This window comes from Eumetopias jubatus, unplaced genomic scaffold (genome assembly GCF_037043125.1).
Source record: "Eumetopias jubatus isolate StellerSeaLion01/CBP00866 unplaced genomic scaffold, mEumJub1_p1.0 scaffold_13, whole genome shotgun sequence".
Lineage (NCBI taxonomy): Eukaryota > Metazoa > Chordata > Mammalia > Carnivora > Otariidae > Eumetopias > Eumetopias jubatus.
Genome location: NW_028274819.1, coordinates 41,858,843 through 41,871,966, shown reverse-complemented (window position 1 = coordinate 41,871,966; position 13,124 = coordinate 41,858,843). Strand labels below are relative to the sequence as shown.

Sequence of the window (13,124 nt, the reverse complement as noted above, 5' to 3'; positions counted from 1 at the left end):
GAGGAAAATCAGGTCAAGGAATGAAGGAACCTGGATAATTCCTGGCTGGGGTTTTCAATTGATCCCTGAGTAACTGAGGCAGGTCATATTTATATAAGTCACAAGTTACCCTGTCCTCTCAAGAAAAGAAACCAAAAAGCAGTAGACAAAAATCACCAAACTTATGGGTCAGTGGGCATTCACAACATTGTCCATCCTTCCCTTGACCTCATGTGGGCACCACGCTGGCATCTCCCACTGACCCCTACAAAGCTAAACCCAACTCTTTCATCCATGTTTTCACTTCCCCTAATCTCCTACTTGCCAAAAGCTGTGTGGGATGGGGGTGGGGAGACTTTTCCACAGATGCACACCCCCACCCCCCACAGCCAAGCCATGGTCAGAGAGAGCCAGGTTGAATGTGCCCATGCAGGGAAGGCCATCTTGCTGAATTCCATTTTACAGATGTGACAGGGAAATGGGGGGTGGAACCCCTCTCTTCCATGAGATAGATGGTGTGTATACTATGCTGAGGGTCCCAGTGTTGATGGACAGACAGCTGCTGGAGAGATGGCCCTTTCTCCCTACTCCATCTGAGAGGTCCACTAAGTTGTGTGAATAAAAAGCAAAGTTATATTGGCAAACATTCCCCTCAGAACTCAAGCCATTCATGTGCCCAACTGTCCTGCACTCCCTCTCCTTATCATCATCAGCGAATGCCAAGGTCAAGGTCAAGGGACAATGCCCTCTCCATGCCTTGGGCTGAGGACGGAGTCTGGCTGCAGACACACCCCCAACCCATTCCCATGCTCCCTTTGGTCACACAGCAGAGGGCAGGGACCACCGTCTTATTTATCTTGGTAAAGTCAGCCCTGAACATAAAGCCTGGCACGCTGGAAGGCACTGGGCAAATGCTTATTGCATTGGAGGTAGGTCAAAAGGAAACACATGTGGGGGAGAATTCCTGGAAAAAGTAGAACTCCAGCCAAATTCTGCTCTTCGGACTGGCAGATTATGTGTACATACATACACACACACAGTCACAGGAAACATGGACTACTGCCACAATCCACAAACTGCTGGCTCTGCAAGGACACAGGGCTGGGAAAGGTGGGGCGAGGAAGCGGAGGGAGAAGACGGGGGAGGAGTGGAATTAATCCTGGTGAACCCCAACAGCTGACCTCCCAGGCAGGACGTGGGCCTTTAAACTCAGGGGAACCCAGCAGGTAAAGGTAAGGTGGTCACTCTGGGTCACAGTCCATCAAAGCAGAGGACAATGAGCTTGTCTACTCTCCAAGGGGCTGATGCTTGGCTCACTTCCTAGGAAGAAATCATTTTCAAATTGAGATATGCTGTGGAGATTTTTTTCCTCCTAGCAAAACTCTTCCCTTTATTTCACTGGAGTATTAAAAAGATAACTTTTTGATACTGAAATAGAAAGGCAGAGCATCTGATTGAGCAATGCCTCATTTACCCAACACCATCAGGAAAGGAATGACGTATTCTACATAAAAAGGACATTTTGAGAAAGCTGAACCTTTTAAACCTTTTGATGGAAAGGTTTTTAAAAGTAAGTCCCACGCTGCCTTCATAGAACTGAATATAAATTCAACCTTTCAGGGATGAATCAGAGTCATTATAAAAATCAGTAATATGGAATTTCTTAGAAGTCAGTGTTTTAGGACTATGTGCCCCTTGATTAAATGCTCTTAAATTTCTGGGCTTTCATTTCCGTTGTAGATTGACACATATTTTTTTTTTCCCCTCTCAGAATATTAGTATGCCCTCTTTTCTAAGAAGTAACTCTCTCGTCCCCTTTTAAGGGCTGCATTTAAGGTGCTGTAAGTTAGGAATTCAAACGGCTGAATCTGTTAGGACTGGAGATTCAACCGGCAACATGCCGATTTTCCAGAACTCCCTCCCTCCAATGGGTCTGGTGCCCTTCAGGGGAGGTCCTTCCATCCCTCGTGTCTCCCAGTCTATGGGCCTTCATACATCAGATGATATGCTCTGTCTCCCCTCAGTCGACAGTAACCTGAGTAGGGGTGACTGTGGGGACGGTGACATATTTTCATATTTTCTCTGTACCCTTAAAGTCCAGTCAGGGCCCAGTATGTTAAGGATATTTGGGAAATGTTTGCTAAATGAACCTGTGAATGTAACAAAATGAAGTGAGTTGGCTCTACTCCTATGGAATAAAGGGCACAGGCTTTAGAGCATGAGCTTCATGAAAGTGTTTACACAGCTCAGAGGCCCTTGAAACTTCTGAATTTAGTTTTGTTCCAGAGAGTCAAGGCTATTACAAAGTATCCACAAGTATTTTATTACATCTAATTTTCCTTTTTAAACTGTGCCTTGTGATGGCAATGTTTTGATCCATTTAAAATGTCAACTATGGGTCTACAGCATCTCTGTCACCAGAAAAAGTGGAAGTCAGTGGACATTCATCCCTTTGAAAGAGTCTGTGCACCGGAAAAGAACTGAAGGCCACCCAAGCATTTTACTTCACCCTTCACCTCATCCCAACACACCTTTTCTCAGGGCTCAGGATGACTGCACATAGCACCTGCTTCCCAACCTGCAGTCTCCCTTGGAAAGCTATAAAAGCTGGCCACATTTCAGGTGCTACTTCTGCATCAGTCAGAGGGGGGACCCTGGGCAGGGAGGGGAACATCTGCTCTAGCCCTGCTTTAGACTGTTTTCAAATATTGACACCCTGCCCTGAAGAAAAGCCACGCTAATCCCAGGGCCATGGTGGAATCTCAGGATACCCCAGCTCCTCCAAGGTGACCAAGAACTGCTGTTCCTTCCCAAGGAACTCACGCTTGACTACACAGACCACACTGGTGTTGGTCGAGGTCAGTCCTCACCACGGAGGCAGATGAGAGAGAATGGGAACACAACACAAGCTGGTGGCAAGCCAGGCAAGCCCCCCCCTCCCCTGTGGCAGCACAAAAGATGGAGTCACAGAACACTGCAGATGAGAGGCTCAGCCTGGTGTACCAGCCAAAATGCTGAAGGGAGCTTCAAAAGGAGAAAAAAATAAAACCAAAATGACTTGCAGGAAGCCTAGGGGCAGTCAGGAGAGCCCCTGGTTAAGCAAGTGATGAGGTCAGCACTGAGCCAGAAGCAATGGAATGGCCCGCTTGGAGACACAGATCAGATCATCTTACGCTTCTCCTGGGCCGACAGCCCCGTGCTGACTTCTTCAGCACTTTGTAAAGCACGTTGATCAAAGGTTCATTATTTTTTATCTGTTCCAAACAAAAAGGCAAATATAACAAAATGTAACAGGTGAGACATCAAAAGACACTTGAAGGAGCCAGAATTTGGGGAACTGGCCAGGGGAAACCTTAAGGAGGATATGTGCTATGCAATTCAAATGATCGTGTCTCAGTCTGGTTGTGCTGCTTCCCAGTTGCTGGCCTTTCCAGACTTCCGTTCCCTCGCTGATAAAATGGAGGGCAAGAAGCTCTGCCTGAAGGATCTCTGTGCAGACTAGTTTATGGGAGAGGGCCAATGTCAGGGCCCAATACCCTTCCAGTTCCTCCTGCAGAAGGCAAGAGGAAACTTTGCTTCTTCCTTTGTCCTCCTTCACCTTATGCCATGAGACACTGAATCACTAGGATGGTGCTAGGCATTAGTCTCATCCCTACCCCATATTTTCCAACTTCAGTCCCCCAGACCCTCGCCTCCACACTATGTTCATCTAAATAATGATGTCTTACCAGTGATCCCAAGTGCTTACAGCTCCTGTGAGGGAACACTATCCCTACCCGCTCAAACAGTGCATCTCAACCCTGGCTGAACACCAGCATTACCTAGGTGGTTTAAAAAAACACAAACTGATGCCTGAGTCGCACTCTAGGAGACTCAGATATAAATTAGTTTGGGGTGGAGCCTGAGCATCCAGATCCTTTAAACAGTCCCCCTTGGATGATACTGATTTGCAGCCAAGACTGGGAACTGCTACTACTGCAAAAAGTGATTCTCAAACTTTAGTATCACCTGGAGGGCTTGTTAATACAGCTCACCCTTGAGAACACGGGTTTAAATCATGAGGGCCCACTTATATGCGGATTTTTTCCAATAAATGCAGTCCAGTCCTATAAATTTTTTCTCTATGATTTTCTTATCATTGTCTTTTCTCCAGCTTACTCTATTATAAGAATACAGTCTGTAATACATATAACATACAAAATATGTGTTAACTGATTGTTTAGTTATCGGTAAAGCTTCCTGTCAACAGTAGGCTATTAATAAATTTGGGGGGGATCAAGTTATACCTGGATTTGCAACTGTGCAAGAAGTTGGTGCCCCTGACCCACACAATGTTCAAGGGTCAACACTATACAGATTTGCTGAGCCCCATATTCAGAGGTTCTCACTGAGCTGATCTGGGGTGGGACCCAAGATTTTGCATTTCTAACAAATTCCCAGGTATTGCTGATGCTGTTGGTCTGGGATCACACTTTGAGAACCACTGCTTTGAAACAATGTTTCTCAACTCTGGCCATACATTAGAAACACCTAAGGGAGGTGTTTGGCTTTTTTAAAAGGGAGTTTAAAAAAAAAAAAAAGATTTATTTATTTGAGAGAGAGAGAGCACGTATGAATGGGAGAGGCAGAGGGAGAGGGAGAGACTCTCAGGCAAACTCAGCGCTGAGCATGCAGCCCAACACAGGGCTGGATCCCATGAGTCATGAGATCATGACCTAACCGAAACCAAGAGCCAGACGCTCAACTGACTGAGCCAACCCAGATAGTCCCGTTTATTTGTCTTTGAAGAATAATACCTGAGTATTACCAATTAGATCAAAGTCTCTATAAAGGGTAGGGTCAAAGCATGAATATTTATTTTACAAACTCCCCTGGTTGTTCTAGTTCATGGCCAGGATTAATAATCTCTGCTCCAGAACAACCGATCTCAAACTTCTTTTTGCACAAGAATCATCCTAGAGCTTGATTAAAAAACAAACACAAAAAAGCAGAATTCTGGGCACCATTTCCAGAGGTTCTAATTTAACAGAACCCCCTGAATCTGTACTTTAAAAAAAAAAATCAAGCTCCCAGATGATCTTGAAATAGATGGTATCCTAGACCACAACTTAAGAAACTTGGCCCTAGAAGCTAACTTTGGAAACAGACCCTGCCCAGAGCAGCCCTGATCTCAGGCTCAGTCAGGAAGCCACCAGAGGCCAAGTGACCAGAGCCCCTGGCGACATATCCCTCAATCCAGGAACAACACCCTCTGTGGGGTTGGCTGCAACCTGCTCTACCTATAAAGGCACCACCCGCACAGCGGCACATATCCTTCCCCCAACTCCCCTTCCCAGCTGTGCTTCACAGGTGCATAAAAGCAATCTAAGCTGTCAACGACAGTGACCCCCACACCTGCTTCTTCCGACCTAGCCATGGTATACGTTTTTTTTTTTAAAGATTTTTTTTTTTATATTTGACAGAGACACAGTGAGAGAGGGAACACAAGCAGGGGGAGTGGGAGAGGGAGAAGCAGGCTTCCCGCAGAGCAGGGTGCCCGATGTGGGGCTCCATCCCAGGACCCTGGGATCATGACCTGAGCCGAAGGCAGGCGCTTAACGACTGAGCCACCCAGGCGCCCCCACGGTATATGGTTCTGAAGAGCAGAACCACGATGCCAGAAACACAATTCAGTGACTAAGCTTTAGGGTGGGAAGTACATGGTACATGGAAGAAAGGAGGCAGGAGTACAGTTAGACCCTGGGTTTAAATTCCACACCTATCACTCGTGGAAGGGACCTCTCTTGATACTTGGATTCCTGCTTAGGAAGGTGGGGAGAATCATTTCTATTGCCCGAAGATGCTGAGAAGACCAAGTGCAATAATGAATAACGTGCACCCAAACACCACCAGGCAGGAACAGAAGCTTCATCAAGGTGGAGCCCTTCCCATCCTGGCACCACCAAGTAAAATGACAGACAAGTAAACACTGTGCAAAAAGAACATTAATCCACAGTGTCTTCTAAGAGAATGCAGTACACCTTTGTTTGAGCACTTGGCACCACAACAGAAAGGCTCACGTTAGGGAAAAGTTCCCACCACATGTGGGGAAGCAAACACCACCAACTGATTCTGGAAGCTGAGCATCAGCTGACTGGTGGTGGTGGTGGTGGTGGTGGTGGTGAGGGGAGGGTTTGGATCCTTAAGTCTGTGGCCTTTGGAACACGGACATAGGGGTGCCTAGGCCACCCAGCTGGGGTAGGGAGGCTGTTTTTCCCCAGCGAGGCTTCCCTCCTTCCTCTCCCCGCCCCAAGAACCCAGAGGAACCTCTCACAAGCAGCTGGGCATGGTGGGGCTGTGTCACCAGTATCCCCACACCCCAGCTGGGCTTCAGGGCCCATTCAGCTGTGTCCACAGAGGCCCTCACCTCAGGGACCCAGGCTGAGCTCCGCATCAGCTCATTTTGTTGAGCGTGTCGCAATCTCAAGAGTCAACGGGCCTTGGGGTTTTCCTGACACAGTCATGTACCCTGCTTGCCCCGCGGGGCTCATCTAGCTTCATTTGCACCCCAGGGATGGGGCGGTTCACCACAACCTGAGCAGGCCCTTTTAGAAACCCCTCTACCTGTAGCTGCTATCCACTTGTCTTTTTTTTTTAATTGAAGTACAGTTGACACATGCTCTCCATTTGTCTTCATTACCCCTTGCAGCTACAGAAGACACATGGTAGCATTTCAGAGCTTTGTAGACTATCTCTGTCTCCTGAATTACCCAAAACTCTCTCCACCACTCTGCAGGGCAGCTGTGCTAACTGCTGCTGACTTTCTTATTTCTGCCCAGCATGCTTTTCCATTAGGGAACCCCTCCCTCACGCCACAGGGAGTCTGGGTTTGCAAGTGGTCACCCATGGGGACGGTGGGCTGGGAGAAAGTGAACCTGGGTTTGCAGGTGGCCACCTTCCCTGCCATGTGGGCACAGCCCACACACCAGGAAAACCAGAACAGTGATGACATGGCCTGAGCCTCTGGGATGTAGCCCTTGGCTAAAAGAAGCAGTATATTCTCTCTTTGGCTTATTAGCAGGTTGATTTGGGTTTCAGACACCTGCAAACAAAAGCATCCTGCCTAATACATCCTCAGCCATGGTTCTATAGGTCCTCAATACCTCTGCTTTGCTTCCAGCCCTTTCTTCATCTGGGTCCTGAAGTGAGACACCATCTGGGAACCCTATGCCCCAGCTGGGTTTGAGCAGAGCAGAGCAGGTTCACTGCCTCCCTGATATGGGGACTCTGTACCTTGGAGAGAGGCCAAGGTGGTGCCAACCTTTCTGGCAGCCACGCCAGACAGAAAACTCACACACAGCACAAACCCCAGCATCTCCCTGCTACCAGTGCAGCTCATTTGGGGGAAAAGTTCTCTGAGAGGAGCTCAGCAACTGGAATAACAAAAATAAGACTGGGGAAACTCTGGTATCAATGCAGCTGTTTTCCATGACAGTGACAACTTCCAGAAAGTCACTAGTTAATGTTCTGGGTGCAGACAGCTCCTAGCTAGTGAAACACCCCAAGGACGCACCTTGCCTCTATCACATTAAACACACTTCCTGGGATAATGACCCCAGTTCAGTTCCATCAAAAACTGAAATGCCTTTGGGTCCACAGTAGTGGAAGCAGAATTTTAAGAGAGACTGGGAGGCAAGACAACTCAAGAGCACAAGTTTCAGAGTCAGAGCTATACCGAAATACCAACTTCCCAGTAGCCACTTATGTGGCCTTGGGAAAGTCATTTACTTCTCTGAGCCTTAGTCAGTGAAAAAAAGATAACACCATCTTCCTTCTAGGGCTACTGTGGGCGTTACATAATTTAACAGAAGTAAAACACAGTGACCATCACACATTATACCCTCTATTGTTACTAAGCTTTTGTTGGTAGTCAGGACACCCAAGGACTCCTGGCTCTGCTATCCTGTGCCTCAGTTTCTCCCTTTAAATCCCTTTTAACTCAAATTCTATGATCTTGAAATAAAACAGACCTGAACTGAATCTTCCCTCGAGGATCAGCTCTGAGTTTCTGCTCTCCCATACAAACAGGAATCAGAAGACAGAGATTTCCTATTACTCCAGCTCAGGCTCTCTAAGCTCTCTCTTGCACCATGCACCAAGCACTCTGAGGACTGTTTCAAGGTACACCTGTGCTGCTGGGGAGCTAAACCTCTCTTACCAGCTCTCTTACCATGAATGTTCCATAAATACTTCTGGTTGACTGCATGGCTCCAAGGCAGGGGTGAGAAGAATCGAGAGCTAGCATGGTGACTGGCTATTGCGGAGGCCAGGGAATGGAGATGAGTGGGAACACAGGGCCGGCAAAGGTGGTGGACCTCTTTCCAGGTCAGGTGGGGGTGGTGAGCATGGTGAAAGGACCCTGCCCAGGATCAGAGCACAGCAGGATGGGCTGGGCCGCACATTTTGCATCGTGAGGCATTACTACCATACTTATAATACTTGTTCATGCTCTGTGTGATCTGTCATATAAGCTAGAAAATGTCCTGGTTTTGAAAGAACCCTCCTTGTTTTGCTCATGTCAAAAAACCAAGTCTGACTTTCGTTCACTGCACCCCTCCTTTCTAAAGAATCAGGAACATGGGCAGTCTGCCTCCTCCACCCTAGCCACACCACCCTCCCCCTGGCTCTCCTTGGCTCCCACTGTTCCCTTCCCTTTAATTTCAACCAACGCAAACCCTCTGGCTCTTCAAGGCTCCAAACACATGCCACCTCCTCTAGAGGCCTTTCCAGCATTACAGCCCACGGTGACCTTCACTATCTCAACTCTGAGCATTAGGCGAGACAGATCTTTGTAAGCTCATTATAAACAAGTCTGTGTTATTTTGGGAGATTTTCTTTATCTAACCGAGGCCCATTTGGGAAGTTCTCTTACATGTCCCTTAGGCTTCTCCAGAGCTGGTTACACAGCAAGTGCACATCAGATACGGAAGCTAACTAGTTGATTCCTAATCAAAGACTCTGATCTTGTCTCAGTATGGGGAGCCCCCCCCCATCTGCTGCCGCAGGGCCTAATGTTCATCCTCTTGCTTCTACAAGGCTGGATGACAATCCCCATGTTAAAAATACCTCAAGCCAGGTACCCAGGGGAGCTGGGGGAGGCATACCCCGTGGCAGTCGCCTGGGTGTCCTCCCACAGGCCCCTCCACTCTCTCACGCGCACAGTTAATTAAAGGTCACATTCCTTCAGTCAATTTCATGGTTGAGGCATCAGAAGTGCTCTTCACAGTGGGAGCTTTCAGAGAGCTGTGGTAAGGGAACAATAGCAGCTCTCTTTCACGCAGAATGCCTCTCACACTTCTCCACCAGTTTTCTCTTGGTCTCTGTGCTCTGAAGGTTGATTTCGAGCCTGAAGCTTTATCACCTACAGGGAGGTACCCAGCGTTCATCTCCTGTACGCAGATGGGAGACTATCCATACAGGAGGCTCCTATATGGGAGACCACAGTGGGCCCCAGAGCTGCAGAATTCCATGTGGAACCTGCTCCCCCAGCAACAAAACCAAAAAATCCACCAAAATACTCGTAGCAGAAAACACATGTCAGTGGCACCCTACGAACCAAACCCAACCCCACTGGCAGCTCCGAGGAAGGAAGTAGTTACTATTTAGAAGTCTTCAGGTCCTGACCAAGGACAGGAAGAGATCAAGATCTTGTGCCCTCATTCCATAAGCTTGAAATCTTATAGCAGAACTCACAAGGAACTGAGCCCAGAGTTTGAGGCAATTAGAAATAAAACTCTTCTGACTTAGAGATGTCTTCATTTGGGATCCAGATTTGATAAGACCTGCACAGCCTTTGGCTTTGAGCTTGGCTCCAATAAGGCAGACACGCTCAGAAAGGTGAGAGTCCAAGGGAGACAAGACACCTGACGTCCCTCACCTTTAGGTCCAAGTACTCCAGGTCCTTCTTCAGCTGGAGGTAGGTATCGTCAGCCTTCAAATGAAGCACAGAAAGAAAAAAGCCAGTTATGAACACCAAGGGTTTCCAAAACTTGGGGCTTCATGTGTGAATCATTGACATTGCACAGCTTTGGGGTCAAGGGTAGCAGGCTAACACATCCAGGCCATGGAAGAAGCACAAACGTCTCAGTGTAGCTCAGAGCCTTCTTTCAGCACAGTGGATCTTGCAGGTCACTGTGGGGAAAATCCAGCTAGTCCCGCAGTTGGCTGGGGGGACAGTTTGGTGGGGACGAGGGAGACAGCACACATACCACCACAGGGCTAGGAGAGCAGTGCAGCTGAGGCCAGTGGTGAGCTCCTGAGACAGAACTAGAGAGGTCTAGCTGGAGGAGAACATGCAACACCTGAGCTAGAGGCCCATCAATCACCAATGCTCCAATCTTTGTCATCAAACCTTTGTCCTGGCCCACTTCATATGCATGAAGCAAAATGACCCTCTGATTAGTGTGACTAAATGGCTTGAAGGGGCAGGGAGAGGATCTGGGGATCCAGGTAGGTCCTGACATGACCTTGGGTTCTAGGATGATAAGCCCCAGGAGCTACTGGAAGTTTCAGCTCCCTTTGCTCAGCATGTAGCCATGTCAGGAGCGAGTTGAGGAAGTTTCAATGTCAGACCTATCTGCTTGCACTGTCTCTGAAAATCTGTTGAGTTCTTCAATGTAATCACCAGGAACAGTGAAAATAAGCAAAAGACTCTTTGATTTTCTAGGACCTGTGTTTCCCATGTAACAGACCACAGAAGCTAACTGTTAGACAGAGGGGCTGTAAAAGCTTAAGAAAAAATAGCCCAGGCACCACTTTCTCAACCAGCTAAGAGGTCTCCCAGCAAACTGGGGCAAGTCAGAGCTGCAGGAGAGGGCCCTGTTTACATCTCTGATGTCAAACAAGTAAACAATGTGAGATGTTCAGGCAGTGCTTTTAAGCGTGAGAAGACCTGAAGGACCATGGAGAGGGACACTGGTGACTTCCGAGATGCTATTTCTATCCCTAAACTGTCCCCTTACCTATCCCTACTTCCCCAATCAGCCCAGGCCCTATACACTTTCAATAGCAGTAAAGAGGACTGAGCAGGGGAATGTTACTAAAAATCCCCCAAATTCACACCTTAGGGGTCTTTCACGTGTTCCCTTACATTCATTTTTCCAAGTATATTTCCTGAGTCCCTCAGGTCTCACTAAAACAGGACAGTTAAGGAAGGTGACACTCCTGTCATCTTCCTCCTCTGTCCCCTGCCTACTTTTGTGCAGCCTGAAGGGACCAATCTTGTATGGACATCGTTAAACTGCTCAACATGCCTGGGAGGGCAATTCCCTGACCACTCCTTGAGGAGCTTGCCTGCAAACCTCCACGTCCCGTAAGGTTTAGAACACTATGCCAGATAGGACCTGAATTTTGGTTCCAGGCCACATGCCACTGGCTGAGGGATCCCAGGCAAGTGATTTCCCCCTCTGGATCCAGTGCCTTGTGTGTGGTAGTAACTCCTGTCCTGCCTAACCTCTCCCAGGTACAGTGAGGTTCTCTAGGATAAGGGATGTGAGGATGCTTTTTCCATCAGCAGGGTACTGTCCAGATCAGAGAGGGCACCCTGCCTCTCCCCTCCGGGTTGACACCAATGAAACACACCTTTCCACAACCCAAGGATGGCCATGGTGGCGACAAGGATGACAGCCAGCATAGCCCTTCAGACATGACCACACATCAGCCTGGCAGTCACTACTCACAGCCGGAAAAGCCACAGTTGAGGTCCCTCACACCACATGCAGGCTCCTCCCCAGCACCAAGAGGCGTGGGCCCCCCACCACTGCGCAGTATCTGGCAATAGCGACCAGAAGCAAACAGGCAGGGAAGGAGGGAACGAGCCAGACAGCAAATACAGACTAGAGCGTGGGCACGAGAAAACATGGGCTGGCACGTCACTCCGTTGCCCCCCACTAGGGTGGCCCCGGCCCTGAGAGAGCCCGGCAGCGCTGACCTGGCAGGCGGGAACAGTCAGCTGGTGCTGCAGTAACTGGCCGACGGCGAGATTTCGCACGCTGGCCAACCTGGCCTGGTGCCGCCGTAAGCGGGTGAGAAGCAGCGAGAGCTCCTCCAGCTGCAGGTGTGTAGACACATCACAAGGAAATTAGCCACTGCAGGAGCATGACGCTATAATTACTCTTCACCCCGGTGCTGGGACAGCACTGATGTGACACCATTAAGTAATTATTGCATTAATTCTGTCATTAGGATAAATAAAGGCACTGGCAGAAAAGGGGTTGCAGGAAGCAGGTTTTTGTTTTTTTTCTCCAGGAAACAGCAACCAACAGTGCAACCTCACCCCAACTCAAGCTTTGAAGACAAAGTTAACTAACCAAAGCCAAGACCTGGATGAGAGGAGAGGAGCTAATGGCAGAAAGGCAGGTGCCTGGAAAACGCTACCTGAAAGAGAAGAAAAGCCCACATTCTCCTTCACTTCCCCCAAGCTCTTCCTCTGATCTGGGGAGGACCCCAAGTCAGCTGGATGACATGGAGCAAGTCACTGGACTTCTCTGAGCCTCAGCGTCCTCATCTCTAACGTGGGAGCTGACAGCTGCCCTGCAGACTGCAGGTGACTGGCTCAGGGTTGGGGGGGACACCGGCTGAGCCGGCACTTTGCAGGTGGTTGATACTCATGGGGCGGGGGAGATGAGGAGCGGCTTACCGATTTTCCATGGAGACTGGGAGCGCTGACTGTGTGGGTCATGTAGCCCATGGAGGGCATGGAGCGGCGATCCACGTGAGAGGAGTTCTACAAGGGGGGAGACAGGAAGTCAGCCTGTGGGCCGGAGCCTCTGCCCCTCTCTGCACGGGCGGCCTGCCACACGCACTACCCCTCTTCATCTGTGGGGGGTCCATGTCTTTCTTACTGGGTTATAAACAATGGTAAACTGGGAAAGTCCCTTGGAGAGGTAAAGCTGAAGTTGGGTTATTATAAATTACTGAACCGACTGAACACAGATATCTTTTCCTGCAGACCTCCAGTTGGATGATCCTTCATCTCTTAATGCCTCAGAGTTCTCATCTGTGCAATGTGCATGATAATAGCACCTACCTCATCAGGTTGTGGTAATCATTTAGTACTGCACCTGGCACCTAAAAGTACCACAGAGGTGTCACCTCTCCTTATTCGA

The 13,124-nt window shown here is 48.8% G+C and overlaps 1 protein-coding gene across 5 annotated transcripts in view; it reads right to left on the bottom strand.

The window, feature by feature from the left end:
- Nucleotides 1-13,124, bottom strand: part of PLEKHA7 (pleckstrin homology domain containing A7) — a 210,928-nt gene that overhangs the window by 26,548 nt on the left and 171,256 nt on the right. For 2 of the 5 annotated variants that reach the window (XM_088017607.1, XM_088017608.1), the window contains exons 12-15: nt 12,656-12,742; nt 11,948-12,067; nt 9,896-9,949; nt 3,153-3,233 (exon numbers count right to left, since the gene is read on the bottom strand). In XM_088017607.1, the coding sequence (XP_087873733.1) occupies nt 3,153-3,233; nt 9,896-9,949; nt 11,948-12,067; nt 12,656-12,742 (342 nt within the window). The remainder of the gene's footprint in view (nt 1-3,152; nt 3,234-9,895; nt 9,950-11,947; nt 12,068-12,655; nt 12,743-13,124) is intronic. The other 3 variants (XM_028116940.2, XM_028116939.1, XM_088017609.1) reach the window with 2 other exon arrangements.